This window comes from Numenius arquata, chromosome 21, assembly GCF_964106895.1.
Source record: "Numenius arquata chromosome 21, bNumArq3.hap1.1, whole genome shotgun sequence".
Classification (NCBI taxonomy): Eukaryota; Metazoa; Chordata; class Aves; order Charadriiformes; family Scolopacidae; genus Numenius; species Numenius arquata.
This window is the reverse complement of record NC_133596.1, coordinates 4,181,886-4,197,025: the sequence shown is the minus strand read 5'-3', so window position 1 is coordinate 4,197,025 and position 15,140 is coordinate 4,181,886. Positions and strand designations below refer to the sequence as shown.

At 56.9% G+C, this 15,140-nt stretch overlaps 1 protein-coding gene across 1 annotated transcript; it reads left to right on the top strand.

Annotated features, from left to right (window-relative positions):
• The first annotated feature begins 415 nt into the window (after nucleotides 1-415).
• ZDHHC18 (zDHHC palmitoyltransferase 18) lies at nucleotides 416-14,838 on the top strand. The gene is made up of 8 exons (XM_074162177.1): nucleotides 416-696; nucleotides 3,640-3,800; nucleotides 6,110-6,259; nucleotides 7,665-7,802; nucleotides 8,286-8,334; nucleotides 8,819-8,921; nucleotides 10,438-10,547; nucleotides 12,760-14,838. Exons 1-8 carry the CDS (start codon nucleotides 440-442, stop codon nucleotides 12,875-12,877), a joined length of 1,086 nt encoding a protein of 361 aa, XP_074018278.1. The 5' UTR covers nucleotides 416-439; the 3' UTR covers nucleotides 12,878-14,838.
• The last annotated feature ends 302 nt before the right edge of the window (nucleotides 14,839-15,140 follow it).

Below are 15,140 nucleotides of genomic sequence, written 5' to 3'. Positions count from 1 at the left end.
TGTTGCTCAGACCCCGCCGGTGCTGCTGGGACCCCCCCCCCCGGTGCGGCTCAGACCCCCCCAGGTGCGGCTGGGACCCCCCCGGTGTTGCTCAGACCCCGCCGGTGCTGCTGGGACCCCCCCTCCGGTGCCGCTCAGACCCCGCCGGTGTTGCTGGGACCCCCCTCCGGTGCCGCCGGAACCTCCCCGGTTCCTTCTCTCCCCACGCCTCGGGGCCAGCCGGGACACCACGGGGCGGGCTCTGGTCGCTCCTCCGGTGCCCGGGTGGTGGTGGTGGTGGGGCGCGCGGTGTCCGATCCGGTAACCACGGGGAGTTTCCCGGTCGGTCGGTCCGTCCCTCCCGGTCCCTCCCGGTGGCGGGGCGGGGCTGCTCCCGGCGCGGCCGCCAGGGGGCGCTGCGGGGCGGGGCGGGGCGGGGCGGGGCGGGCGCTGCGGCGCCATGAAGGAGTGCGAGTACCGGCAGATCCCGCCGGGGATAGCGGGGCCGGCACCGGGTACCGTCTCTTCCTCGACCCCGCCAACCGCCGGTCTGGAGAGGCCCGGGACGAGCCGCCGGCCCCGGCGGAAGTGGGAGGTTTTCCCCGGTCGCAATCGCTTCTACTGCGGCGGCCGCCTCATGCTGGCCCGGCACAGCGGAGTCTTCGCCCTCACCCTCGGCCTCATCCTGGCGACCAGCGGGCTCTTCTTCGCCTTCGAGTGAGTCCGAGCTGTGGGGAGGGGGGCTCCCGCTACCGCCCCGGGGCGTGGGGGGGGGGGGTTTGCGGGGTCGTCGTCGTCCCCTCCCTCCCTCCCTCCCTCCCTTCCTCCCTCCCTCTCCCGGCGGGTCCCGCCGATGTCCCGTCCGTCCCGTCCCGTCCCGTCCGTCCCGTCTCGTCCCCCCACCCCCGCTTCCCGGGATCGGGTCGTGTGTCCCCCCCCCGGGATCGGGCCCCTTTCCCTGCTGGGGTGACCTGTGGGGTCTCTGAGCAGCTCTTCCTTACCCACCCCCCATTGAGCTTTTTGGGGGGGCCCGTGGGTTAGCTGTTACCCACCCACACCCTCGTGGTGGGAAGGGGGGGGGGCGGGGGGGCACCTTTCTCTCCCCGCCCCCCCCCCCCCCCGGGAGCCCCAATATCCTTTTCTTCTCCCCACTGCCCCCCCCCCCCCCCCCCCCCCAAGCCGTTCCTCCCCTGCACAGCCCCCAGACCCACATTGCAGGCAGTCACTGCTGCCCCATGGCCTGTCCCCAGCCGTGTCCCTGTGGGGTCAGGAAAGGGGGGGGGGGCGCAGGGATGGCCCTGGACCTTGTTTGCTCAGCCTGGCCCTGGGAAGGGGTTTAGCATCCCCCCAGGATCCCATCCCGGTCTCTAAAGACACCCCTACCCTCACCCTCCCCCCCCCCCCCCCAGTCTCCAGGATCCTGGTCCAGGATGGCAGCCAGGAGACCCCCCCCCAGGACTGGTGGGTCAGAGCGGAGGCAGCAGGAACAGTGTTTCTGTGAAAGGTGCTTGAGAAATGGTGAAAATCATTTGGGGTCCCGCCTTGGGGGGGGGGGGTCTGCAGTGGAGCCCTGTCCCCATTGTGCTGTGGGGCCTGGGGAAGAGGGGGCTGCATCTCCCCCCCGTCCCCTTTGCTTTAGGAAAACTGTCCCACTCCTGCGCCCCAAGGGAGCGGAGAGTCCGGAGCACCCCGTTATTCCCTGGGCTGCCCAAAGGAGCCGGGGATGGAGCTGGGAGCACCCTGTTATTCCCTGGGCTGCCCAAAGGAACCAGGAGCACTCTGTTATCCCCTGCATTGCCCAAAGGAGCCGGGGATGGAGTCAGGAGCACCCCGTTATCCCCTGGGCTGCCCAAAGGAGCCGGGGATGGAGCTGGGAGCACCTCATTATCCCCTGGGCTGCCCAAAGGAACTGGGGATGGAGTCAGGAGCACCCCGTTATCCCCTGGGCTGCCCAAAGGAGCTGGGGATGGAGCCGGGAGCACCCCGATACGCTGCCTGGAGGATCTGAGGAGGGATCATCCTTGGTTATCGCCACCTTTGAGGGCTTCTGCTGTCCTGGCTCCCCCGATTCTGTCTCGGGAGGGACAGGGGCTTGTTTTTCCTGCCGCTGTACGAAGCGGGGCTGGAGGGGGGGGGGGGGCGGGGGGGGGGGGGGTCAGGCCTGCCTTCGGATCACGGCGTTATCTCTGCGAGTCTCCGAGTAAAGCTGCCCGAGCCTGCAGGCGGGGAGATGAAGGTATTTGATGGGATTAGAGGTTCTGAGAAGTCAGATGAGCCGAAAGGGGCAGGCAGGCAGGCAGGCAGCCGTGGGAGGCAGGAACGGCATCCCCATGCGAAAAAAACGCCTTTCTTAGTGTCATCTGTGCCCCTCTGACAGCTTTCTCTGCTGCCTCTGAAGCCAACGGGCAGCGCCAGCACAGTAACTGCTTTGTACCCGGCCAAGCAGAGGACATCTGCTCCCCCCTCCCTTCTCGCCCAGTCACTCTTTTCTTGGTTGAAGATGCCCTGGGGCTTTCCGAGTTGTTATTTTAGCCCCGTGCCCCTCTTGCACGGGTTAGGGTTTGCTAGACACGGAGCAAATACTTCTTGCCTGTGTCCGCACTTCACGGTTTTGGTTTTTGTTTTTTTTTGTTTTTTTTTTTAATGTCGTTTCTTGTTGCCTGACAGAGGGAAAAGCGGGGTCCGGGGATTCTCCCAGGAAAGGGGGTAGCAACGAGCTCACATCTCTCGCTTCAGAGACCTTTCTGTCCGACCGAGGGGCTGGGCGGCAGCCTTGGTCCCGGGCTGAAGGGGTTTTGTTGCTCGGTGGCTGCTTTGTCCTGGCCGGCTGAGCTTGGGAGTTTGAAACAGAAGTTGCTTAATCCTCTCAAACCGCCTCGCGGCGTTACCCAGACTTAGCGCTGCCCGCAGGCATCGGGGCTCAAGCAGCTTCCCTCTCCGTGCTCCGCTCCGGGGACTTATCCCTGCTTATAATAGCAAATCCCCCATGGAGCGAGGGGGCCGCGCCGTGCGAAGAGCCGTCTTCCTCGGCTGCCTTCCCTCGTCGTGAAGTAATGGAGCTGGCCTGATGCGGAATGCCATCGGCCCGGTCCCCGTCCGGGATAAAGCAGCCCCAGGCCATGGTACGGTGAGCCCTGGAGCGGGTGCCCGTCGGCCGAGGTGCCTGGTGGCTCATCACGGCAGCGTCGGTGCTGGAAGGCATCGCCGTCCAAACATCTGGCCCACCACGAAGGGCACAGGAGTCATCCGGAGACATCAAAGCTGTGTTGAATCCAAGCCAAATTCCCTCTCAGCTTCCCGTGTGCGGACCGAATGGGATGGCGTTCACGCCGATGCTGGCTCCTGCTTAGCTCGGGGTGTTTCTCCACGTGTTTTTGATGCCCAGAAGGTGACCCAGCTGAGAGGTTTTTAAAACAGGGTTCTGGGACTTCAGAAGGGCAAGGAGCTTGTGTAGAGGGGCTTGTGCTGCCACCTTTGTGCCAGAGACCCTGTCTTCCCAGCGCTTTCCAGTGTTTTCTGGGCTGGCTCTTGCTGTTCCAGGGGGTCTCTGCAAAGCAGAGGTGCCACCCCGTGATAGTCCGTAGTGTGTAACGTCACCGCCGACAGCCGGTTCTGTGGCGATGGTTGGTAACGATGCATTTGTTCCTTTTCTTTTAACAGCTGCCCCTTCCTTGCCAGTCACCTCACCTTGGCCATCCCCATCATCGCAGCCGTCCTCTTCTTCTTTGTCATCAGCTGCCTGCTCCAGACAAGCTTCCGAGACCCGGGTATCCTGCCCAGAGCCACCCCAAGCGAGGCCGCGGACCTGGAAAAGCGGATCGGTGAGACTCCTGTTCCCTCTCCTGTGTTTGGTCCAGTGCTTGCTTGTGTGTGTCTGTGTGTGTGTCTGTGTGTGTGTCTGTGTCTGTGTGTGTCACACATATTTCAAGCTCAGTGAGTCTCTGGCGGGGGGGAAAAAAGCCCAGAATATCAGGTCATGGAGCTTGGCAGTGTCTTGGGGACCCCGGTAAGAGAGGTGTGACGAGCACAGGAGGCAGCACTTCAGAGAAGGGGATCTTCAGAGAAGCAGAGGTGGGTTGTGTTTCTGTCCAGTCCCATCACTTTCAGAGGCAAAGCCTTGTACGGTGGGTCGTGGCTGTACCTGTTCCTGCCCTTGGGACAACACCTGAGCGGGCAGTGTCCCTGTGCAGAGCCCGGGGAAGGGACAACTGGTGTCCGAGATTGGAGCATCTCCCTTATGAGGAAAGGCTGAGAGAGCTGGGACTCTTTAGTCTGGAGAAGAGAAGGCTGAGGGGAGACCTTATCAATGCCTATAAGTATCTCAAGGGTGGGTTGAAGGAGGAGGGAGCCAGACTCTTTTCAGTGGTTCCCAGTGACAGGACGAGGGGCAACGGGCACAAGTTGGAACATAAGAGGTTCCACTCGAATATGAGAAAGAATTTCTTCCCGGTGAGGGTGCCAGAGCCCTGGAACAGGCTGCCCAGGGAGGTTGTGGAGTCCCCTTCTCTGGAGATTTTCAAGACCCGCCTGGATGCTGTCCTGAGTAGCATTCTCTAAGCAATCCTGCTTCAGCAGGGGAGTTGGACTAGATGATCTATACGGTCCCTTCCAACTCTAAAAAAAATTCAGTGAAATGCGTTAGGGACTGTGTACCAGCGGCTGGGGAGCATGAAATCCTCTTCAGAGTCATGCTGCCGGGCTCTTGAAGTCAAATCGAGAGTGTGTGCCGCTCTGTAACGGTGTGTTGGTTACCCTGAACGTCGTCCAAACTCGGAGGAAGCCGACCCTCTGCCGCCTTCCGCGAAATACGGGCGGTGAGGACGGAGGGTAATTAATTTAGGCACGAATGCTTTTTTAAGCTTATGATTTGCCATCCGGCCCGCCGCGCTGCAACGTTTTCTTTACTGTAATGCTTTCCGACAGTACGCTTATGTCTGTCCCCATCTGAAAACCGCCACGTCACGCTGTTTTTGGTGGCGGCCAAGGAGGTGTGTGCGCGTCCAGGATCTGTGGACCTTGGTGATGTGACCCCGTAGGAACAAACGCTTTAGCAAAGCTGATGTGAGACGGCTTGAACCTGCCCCACGGAAGACGGCTGCAAGGCAGTAATTCTACATCGGACTTAAAAAAATATGGTTTTAAATCCATGTTTCTATATATAAAGTGCCTAAAGCAGTAATCTGGCTGCAGATGTTGCCTGATGTGCCAGCTGTTACCCTTAATATAATCCACTTATTATCCTCTTACCCTGCTCACTGCTACATCTCTGTTTTCAAAGACTTTCTCAGAGTTGGAAAGGTGCTCTTAAAAGAGTGACTGAAATAAGGGAATAACCTCCCAAAGCTGCAAACGTGATAACACAGAGGTTTTTCCAGCTTTTGCTGAGCAGAGAAAGAGCCTCCAGCTGCGGGTCCCCGGTGAATCATGAGGTGCCAGCACAGACAGATGTAACTCGTGGCGTCTCTCAAAATCCTCGGTCTCGACCTTGGAAGAGGAGGAATCTTACTAAACAGATACACGTCAAATTTTGATGAAATCTGCCCGGAGTTCTTAAGACCTGCTCTCTGTCCTCCCCTGCTGTGGTGGCAATGAGTCTCTGGAGACCAGGGGTGCCGCCGGCTCCAGCCGCGGGTTGGCAGGTTGTGTGCTGGCGGCGGCCGGGGATGCTTCTGCAGGGAGGTTTACCCTGATTTCTGTAACTCGGCTGCTTAGAGCAGAGGAGGGACCACCCGTGCGATAGCAGATGATGCTGTCTCCTTGTGTCGTGATCCGTGAGACGCGCGGGGATGAGTCGGTGTTACCGGGCACCTTAACGCTGCCGCTTTTCTGCTCGCTATTTATAAATTGCTCTACGTTCTCAAACTGTTGGGCAGATATTACTTCCTCCTGGCATCCCTGCAGCGCTGCCAGTGAACGGACAAGGAGAGGACATAAATAATGCTGCGAGGAGTTCCTGGCTGCCCACCCTGCAACAAATCCTGTTGGCTGAGCTGCCTCTCGGCTTTTAATCAAAACCAGCAGAGCGCGTGCCGGTCCCTTCCCCTGCTGGGAAGCGGCTTGGGGTGATACGGGGGTGTGGGGGCTGGGGTTTTACCTGCAGGGGTTTGACTGTCCCTCCTTGTCCTTGCAGACAGCATGGGCACCTCCACCTACCGCCCGCCGGCCCGCACCATGGAAGTGGTGATAAACAAGTACGTGGTGAAGCTCAAGTACTGCTACACCTGCAAAATGTTCCGCCCTCCACGCACCTCTCACTGCAGCGTCTGCGACAACTGCGTCGGTAAGTCCAGAGAGTAGAAAGGGGCTGCTGTCTCTCGTGTGTGTTTTATGTCCCTGGAGACATCGCTTTTGCTTTCTCGTAAAGGATTATAAAGCGAGATACTGAGTGGTCTTTCTTCTTCCCGCTTCAAATGAAAGCAACGCCGGTGCAGTGGCTCAGGGCGAGGGGACAGCACGTTCAGGACTCCGTGCCTCTGCTTTCCCTGGTTCTGGGAGGTCTGTACCATGAAATGCAGTAAAGGCCCCCACCAAACACAAGGTTTGCTGCAGGCTCCTTGTTGTCTGTGGCCGTGCTGGTGCCAGGCTGGTAGAGACACCGCCGTAGATGCTGGTTGAGCTCTTTTATGTCCTCTCCCTGTGCCTTCAGAGTGCGGTGGGGCAGGAGGGGATGAACAAAGACCTGAAGACAAGCCTCTGGTGGCTCCACGGGGGCAGGCAGAGGCGTGGGGCAGCTGCAGGGGGGTGGGTTCCCAGGCCGCACTGGAGCGACTTGAACTGGCAGCAGGGTGGTGTGTGATTTAGGGACATTTTAATAGATATTTTAATCCTCATGTGCCTGCTGCTGGTCCTGCACCTCGTGGATGCGGAGGCTGTGCTTTACGCTGTCTGCCGGGGCAGCCTGGGGAGCGACCGACCCGTTGCAGGACCCCAAGGCTCTGCTTAAGGGAAGGAGTTTGGGAGTTGGCAAGCGTTAGGTGTTTGGGGACGGCGGTGGGTGGCCGTGACTCCTCCTCACGCTGGCACAGCTCACTGGAAAGCAGCGGTGGCTGGAGCAGAGTCTGGGGGTACGGGCACGTGCCTGCTTTGTGTGCGAGGGGTTTTGTTTGCGCTGGTGTCCCCTGCAGAATTGTCACCGCCGTCCTGTTAGTCTGAAATGCAGCCCTTTCATTAGAAGGGGAGTCTTTCCAGATATACTGCACCTGCCCTGGGTTCCCAGGCACTTTCTGTGGTTTTTAGAGGCGTATCTTTATTACTTTGAAAGCTATTTTCCGCCCCGAAGAAGGCGGGGGGGTGGGGGGGCGGGAAGCTGACAGGCAGAAAGGGAGCAGAGATGCTGCCCACATCCCCCCCCCACTGCTGTGAAGTACTGGAAAAACTGCCGCACTTTCCCTCTTCTCTTTCGGTTTTAGTAATGGTAGATATTACCAGTCACAAGGCTTGTGTTTCTGCAGGGTTTGCTGAGAGCGAAGGTTTGGCCTTTGATGATTAAAAAAAAAAAAAAAAGGGCATGTGAGCAATCAGCATTGAAACTTCTTGCTAACGAACTGCGGCAGAGGGGTGCCGGTCTCGGGGTGGTGGGGGGAAGCTCGGTTTGTAGCCCCTGGTTTTTGGAGAATCAGCAGAGTTCGCTCTGTCCCGGGGTGCGAGGTGGCAGGAGTCTTCACCGTGTCCCTTTTTGGTTTCAGAGAGGTTTGATCACCACTGCCCCTGGGTGGGCAACTGCGTGGGGAAGCGCAACTATCGCTACTTCTATGCCTTCATCCTCTCCCTCTCCTTCCTGACAGCCTTCATCTTCGCTTGCGTCGTCACCCACCTCACCCTGCGTAAGTACGACGTTTAAGGGGGTGAGCAGCCCTGTGGGCCATCAACTCCCGGCCACCAGCAGCTTGAGGCAGCGCTGGGGTCACTGTTCCTGTCGGACACAGCGTGGGAAGGGGCTGGATGGGTTACACCAGGCTTTTCGGTGCTTACGGCCTGAATAAATGGGGTCTCAGATCGCCGGGACCCACAGGTCCCCCTCGCAGTAGAGAGCCCCGGGGAGCTGGTGGTGTCCCCTCCAGAGCGAAGGAGCTGGTGGGTGCATCTGCCCTTAACCTGGTGGGGAAGGTGACTTTGCCCGTCAGCCCCGAATCTCCCGGAGCTGTGTCTGTGCGTTGATGTTTCTGCAAAGTTACAGACTGCAGATGTTCCTCAGGCAGGTCCATATGGCCCACAGGGGGCTGGCTGCTTGCTGGGGGGTGACGTGTTGGCTGGAGATGCAAGGCTGCCTGATGGGATGGCGTTCTTTCTCCCGTTTCCCTTTGCAGGCTCTCAGAGAGACGGATTCCTCACCACTCTGAAGACGACACCGGCCAGATATCCTTCCGATGCCATCGGCTGCTCAGGCTGGTGCAGCAACGCTAATTGTGTAACGGAAGCACAACGAGCTCTTTGTAGGGTCACCTTCGTGTGCTTTCCACAACTTAATTTAGTCCCCGAGCTACCTGGTGGGGGCAGACGGGCATCTGTAGACTGATAACAAACCGGGAAGACCTTTAATTCCTTATTTAGTTCACCACCGGGGACCGAGAGCGGGTGGCAAACTTGTTTCCCAGTTTGCGAGTTTACGTGGAAACGGGAACAGGCTGTGCCTTGGCGGACGCCTGCGGAATGGTGCGGGGAGTGGGGATGCTCTTGTGGCCCAGTGTGTGTGTAGTCGCAGCGCGTACCTCCCACATCAGTCCTCTGCCTCTCCTTGCAGGATGATTTTGTTCCCCGAGGCTTCCTTGACTGTTTTTTGTTCGGTTGTTTTTTGTTGTGTGTGTTTTTTTTTTTTTTTTTTTTTTTTTTTTATCCCCACTGTGCTGGAGCTGGTGATTTGTTTTTTCTCCGTCTGGTCTATTTTGGGCCTCTCAGGTTTTCACACTTATTTAGTCGCCTCCAACCTGACGACGAACGAAGACGTAAGTACCTGGATGCTTGTCCTTCTGCGGGGCTGGCCCCGGCCCTTCCTAAGCAGAGTTGAGGCTTTTGGGGCGTCCTCGGCTGCCAGCCTCAGTGCAGAACCTCGGTACGGGAGGCTGCCTTAATAATAATAATAATAATAATAATCTACTCCAAAGCAAACAGCCTTTCCCAAGGCATTTATTTAGGCTGTAGTTTCAGGTAGCTGAGTGGGGGAGAAGCGGCACCCAGCAGCAGCCGGGGGGACCGTGCAAGCCGTGTCGCTCGGCAGTGTCAGGCTGAGATGTTAGAAAGATCACATGTGTGTTTTTTCCAGTCCGCGTGCGGCCTGGCTTCAAATTAGGAGACTGAAAAAGGAAGGCTGTCCCCAGAGACCCGTTTGGGTGTTGGCCTGGGTGATCTTAATTCAGCGTCCTGCATAACCACGGGTTTCCTCCGAGACCCTGGGCAAGTCCCTTTGTCTCTATCGGTTCCTCATGTCTAATAATGTACAGACACCTCCTGACGAGATGTGCCTCCAAGTCTGGGGTGCAGGCAGGCTCCGAGGGCCAAATGAGTACCTTGAGCAGGGCAGATTGTATGGAAAAGCAGGATCTGTCTGATCCTGGGGATCAAAATTCACCCTCCTGGCCAGAAGGACCTGTAATCCTTGCTGGAGGCTTCCAGCGCTGCAGAAGGCGGGTTTGCATCCCCTTTTTTTTAACTTTTTTTTCCCCTCCCTTTTCCTCCCACCTTTCTGTTCCGTTGAGAGGTGTTGGCAGAGATGCTCAAGGCCGTGTAAGTGAAGCTAATTAGGGGGGAGGAGGGGGTTGCACCCTGCTTGTGAGAGCACCAGGTCCGAAGCACGTGGCCCGTTGCCTCTCTGGCTGCGTTGCCCACGTTGCCAGCCTTAAGCTCCCATTGGGGAGAGGAAGTAAAAAAAAAAAAACAACAAAAAAAAAAGCAACGAGAGGAGGAAATGTAATGGTAAATGGTCGGCTGCAGCCGGGGGCCGGAGGCCAGGTATAGCATCTGCCCACTCGGCTGTGCCTACGCTTGATGTGACCGGGGTTTCGAAATCAGAGTCCCGGTGGCAGCTGCTCAGGGTGGGGGGAGACGAGGTTGTTTCCTCCCTCCTGGGAATCCCCTCGCTCTTTGTTTGCCCTCAGGAGCCCAGGAGGGACCCTGAGCCCTGCTCTGAGGAGCTTTCAGCCTCCTAGGGGGGGAGGAGGAGGAGGAGGAGGAGGCTGGCGTTGAGGATGGGGACACGGACAAGCTGCCGTGCAGCACGGGGAGGGCACAGCTTCGGAGGTTTGTAGCCGCAAGGTTGAACGTTGGCAGAGGCAGGAGCAGCATATTGCGGTCTCCTCTGGCTGCCTTTCTGCGGCTTGTCCTGCTTTTAAAGCAAAGAGAGGGAGGATGTTTGCAGTAAGACAAACCTTCCACCTCTTGAGCAAGGATTGGAACCGAGTCCGTTCTTGTGTAATGAATTATCTGCTATCGTATCTTAACCTGCATCTGTGCTTTCCCTTTCAGATCAAAGGGTCCTGGTCAAATAAGAGGGGCTCAGAGTTTGCCAATCCCTACAGCCATAAAAGTATCCTCACGAACTGCTGTGCGGTGCTGTGTGGACCATTCCATCCCAGGTAAGAGCCTTAGACCTCCACGGCCTTGGGAATTGCATCCTGCTCGGTGAGAGGGGCCTTGGAAAGGACAGATTTATCAGGGTTTGGGGGAGACTGTGTCAGCACAAACACCTCTGCTCCCATGATGGTGAGGAAAGAGTTTCCCAGTCTCCGCAGAGAGTGGCTGGAGAAATGTTTAAGAGATGTAAGTGTTTGAGCGACGAGTTTGGGTCACTGGTAATAGTTTCATGGAGTTTGCAGATAAGACATGTCCTGAAGGACAACGAAGAAGGGCAACGGAGCTGGTGAGGGGTCTGGAGCACAAGTCTTGTGAGGAGAGGCTGAGGGAGCTGGGGGTGTTCAGCCTGGAGAAAAGGAGGCTGAGGGGAGACCTTCTCGCTCTCTCCAACTCCCTGAAAGGCAGGTGTAGCCGGGGGGGGTCGGTCTCTTCTCCCAAGGAACAGGCGATGGGACAAGAGGAAACGGCCTCAAGTTGCGCCAGGGGAGGTTTAGATTGGATATTAGGAAAAAATTCTTCACCGAAAGGGTTCTTAAGCCTTGGAATGGGCTGCCCAGGGAAGTGGTTGAGGCACCATCCCTGGAAATACTCAAAAGACGAGTTGACATGGTGCTCGGGAATATGGTTTAGTGTTGGTGGTGGGTTTTTTTTTTGTTGTTTGTTTGGTTTTTTTTGGTTTTTTTTTTTTTTTTTTCAAGGTTGGACTAGATGATCTTAAAGGTCCCTTCCAACCTAGGCGATTCTGAGATTCAGTAAGGGGAGAGTAACAGCACGGAAGAGCTTGGCAGCCGCTGGTAAACACCGTGGCAGTATTTCTTAGCACATGTTTTTCCTCCTGGGCTCTGCGGATCGAGCACCGTGGCATGTGGCCAGCAGAGACCTGCACAAGGCAGTGGGAACCCCCGCCTTTTACCGACGCTGAGATGACCCGAAATGCTTAGTAACATCCCACCAAGTGCTCTTACCGGTGGCTTAATCAGCACCCGTGTTAAAGCAAGGGCAAAGGCTGATGAAATTTGCTGCAGGTGAAAGGAAGCTTTCGGACCCGAAGCAGGATTATCGCTGCTCTTGTCACAAGAGGGTGCCATTGGGCAGGGACAGACCCGTGTCCCCTTGCGCTGTGCTGCAGGGGTTCAGGTCCTGCACCCTGGTGTGGAGCTCTCAGCCTGTCCCAGGGCATGTGGGGACCCTGGAGACAAGGGTTTTTTTTTCCCTGGATCCTATTTGGGTTTGTGTGGAGCATCTCAGAGATGCTAACTCCTTGTAATGGGAACGGGTCCAGCGGAGGGCCACGAAGATGATCAGAGGGCTGGAGCACCTCCCCTATGAAGACAGACTGAGAGAGCTGGGGTTGTTCAGCCTGGAGAAGAGGAGGCTCCGGGGAGACCTCATAGCAGCCTTCCAATATCTGAAGGGAGCTACAGGAGAGCCGGAGAGGGACTCTCTGTCAGGGAGTGTAGTGACAGGACAAGGGGTAATGGTTTTAAATTAGAAGAGGGGAGATTGAGATTAGATATTAGGAGGAAATTCTTTCCTGTGAGGGTGGTGAAGCGCTGGAACAGGTTGCCCGGGGAAGTTGTGGTTGCCCCATCCCTGGAAGTGTTTAAGGCCAGGCTGGATGGGGCTTGGAGCAACCTGCTCTAGTGGAGGTGTCCCTGCCCAGGGCAGGGGGGTTGGAACTCGATGAAATTAAGGTCCCTTCCAACTCCAACCATTCTATGATTCTGTGTAACGCAGCAGCAGGGGAGGGTGTCAGGCCCTGCAGCTGGAGTCCAAGTGTGTTTTATACTTATATATATATGTGGCCCTGCTCTCTGAAGTACCCCCAAGCTTTTTGTTGGATTCAGGGGTGCCGAAATGCCAGTGCTGCCACTCGGAGGTGATAAATCTGCCACTTTGGATGGAGCCCAGCCGTTTGCTGGGAGGTTGTGGGGAGAGCAGCGTTTTACGGCCGTTCTTCCCTCGCTCGCGGTGTTTTCCTGTTGTAAAGACCTCGCGCCAGTTCCCGTTTTGGGTTTGTGGTGACCCAAAGCTTTAACAGCCCAAAGGCTGTTTGGTGGCTTGTGTGATAAGTTTGTGGTTTGTCTAATGGGCAGCTCCTGCCCATGCTTTGCTTGGCGGTTCCCACGAGGACAGCCCTCTCTGCGGCTTCTGAGCTCTTCCCGTCTTCCCCGACTCTTCTTTTCCTTAACTCCTTTCCCTTCTCTTTTCCAGCTTGATAGACAGAAGAGGATTTATCCAGCCAGATGTCGGGACCCCCTCCAGTCCTAAGAGCGAAATCCCTTCCTTCGGAGCCAAAGCTGACACCAGCATGGTAGGAGGCATCCCCTAGCAGTGCTGTGATGTAGCCCAGTGCCTGCTGTGTCTGCACCTCGCTCCAGCCGGTACCTTCCCCTCATGCCATCTCCCCAGCCTCAGGCGGGACAGCCCTGTGATGCAGAGCTGCCAAAGACTCAGTCGAGCCATACGTTGCCTTTTTTTTTTTTTTTTTTAAATTTATTTATTATTTTTGTTTGTTTATTTGTTTCACTGTGATGTGGCCTGTCTGGACTTTGGACTGATAGAGCCCAACAGCACGCGAGACCCACAGACTCGTGCAGAAAGCGGGGAGTTCCTGCTGCATCTGGGAAGTGAATGGGTCTGGGGAGCCACCAGAGCTCTGAGCCCAGAGCGTCTGCTCCAGGGGTTTCACTGTGTTTCCTGCCGGGAATACTGAGGTGGGAGGTGGGGACTGGTTTCCACTCTGAGCTGGGCTGTCACACCTCGTCTTCTGGGCTGGCGGAGGCGTCCGTTCCCTCTGGCTGTCCCTGTCACCTCCATGATCACGTTCCACTCCCCTGTGCCGACGTGGAAGGGCTGTTCTGTCCCTAAATGGCTGGGTTGTCACCTCGGCCGCCGCTGGAGCGGCTTTTCTTTTCCAGAAGCTGCTGTGCCTTGGTAAGTTGGGGCTGTTCAGCTGGGAGGGCTCTGGCTCCCAGCAGACGTGGCAGCTTGTCCCAGCTGCTGTTGGTCCTATTTTCTGGCTGGTCACTGGGAGGGTGCTGAAAACCTCTTTGTGTTTTGGCCCTGCCAGTCAGTAAGACAAGGTTTTGCAGCAAGGATACAAATTAGGATGACCCTCCTTTTAATGGGGAAGAAGAAACACGCAGTGTCCTGTGGCTCTCATCACGAGATGCTGTTTGGCCAGGCTACGGTTGTAAGATTCGGGAACCTTTGCTGTGCCAGGAAAGCCTGGTTATGTCCCATCTCCAGGAGACCAAAAGGCAACAGGAAATCCCCAGGTGGAGTTTCCCAGAGGAAGCAGTTGGTGAGTGCTGGTCTCTGATAACCTCATGTTGTGCTCTTGGGTTGGGTTTCTGGCCGGCAGATGAGAGCAGGGCTGTCCCCAAGCGCCTCCGGAGCGATTCCCGTGTGCCTGGATGCGTCCCCGAGCATCACTCTGTGCCCGCAGAGGCACGGGAGAGCCAGACTGACACTGGAGTGTGCGCAGAGGAGAGTCACAGACCTTGTTAGCAATACTTGAATCATGTTATTAAAAGCTGCTGGATATTTTTGCACAATTTGTAGATATTTTTTTTTTTTTCTATGTAGAGTGTTTTATATTTGGTGCAGGTAGCGTTGTGCATGTTAGCACCAGGGCAGAGGCTTGCAGTGTTTCGTGTCGAGCTCCCTGGTGAGGTTTACCTGGATCAGACGCGTGTATTTTAACCTCAGGCAGAGGCAGCTCGTTTCTGGGGGGGGCAGCCCGTCCCCCGTGAACTCACCAGCGTTGTGCTTTGCACACTGAGTGACGGTGCCAGCCCGCACGCAGCTTTGGGGCGCGCTGGGGGACGGCAGGGGCACAAGGTTCCCCTGGCCTCACGTGGCTGGGTGACTAGCACAGGGCTAGTGCTTGTTTGCTGTGGCCACCAGCTCTACCTTCCCCTCCGCAAAGAGCCGAGGTGAGAGCAGGGCAGCAGAGGTTGCTGAATTCCTCCTGGATCCCGGCAGATGGCCCTTGCTTCGTGCCATCTCATGGGCCAGGCCCTTTAGCACGTTGCCCGTGGTGCATCCGGAGTGGCCACGCTGCCCTTCCCTCCCCGCTTCTCCTGCAGGGATGTCCCCAGAAGGGCTTGTCCCTGCCTTGGAGGAGCCTCGGGGCAGGCGTGGGGCCGAGCTGTGCCGAGAGGGACTGGTGCTGGGGACTGAGGAGCAGTGGGGGGGGCTGTTATCAGGGGCCAAACTCCTTCCTGTTTTTATTTAAACCAGTTTCCTTTGTTACTCAACATAATAAAATTATATTTTTAAAGAGTTAATTGCTTGGATTATTATTTTACTCCTTTAAGACAGAAGAGGGCAGGTGTCTCAGTGTTTAATGTGGCAGTTGGACTTTTTATTAGGCCCAGGACCTACCTGGAAGCTCTTAAAACCTCCTGCAGGATGGGGCTACGAGGGATGCTCAGAGCAATCGGTGCTGCCGTGACTCTTGCCAGTGGAAGGGATTTTTCTGTCCCCTGTCCTCGGGCTGGGCAGGGTCTCGCCCACTTGCTGGTCCCCTTCCTGCAGAAGCCTCGGTCACCTCAGCATCCTTTCCCCGCTCACCTCGCTCGGCCCAG

Excerpts from the sequence above, each read along its gene's own strand:
- ZDHHC18 (XM_074162177.1), top strand. The coding sequence starts at position 440 with ATGAAGGAGTGCGAGTACCGGCAGATCCCGCCGGGGATAGCGGGGCCG. Across the intron at positions 8,922-10,437 it reads ACCTGACGACGAACGAAGAC|ATCAAAGGGTCCTGGTCAAA; the intron begins GTAAGTACCTGG and ends TTTCCCTTTCAG. Across the intron at positions 10,548-12,759 it reads TGTGGACCATTCCATCCCAG|CTTGATAGACAGAAGAGGAT; the intron begins GTAAGAGCCTTA and ends TCTCTTTTCCAG.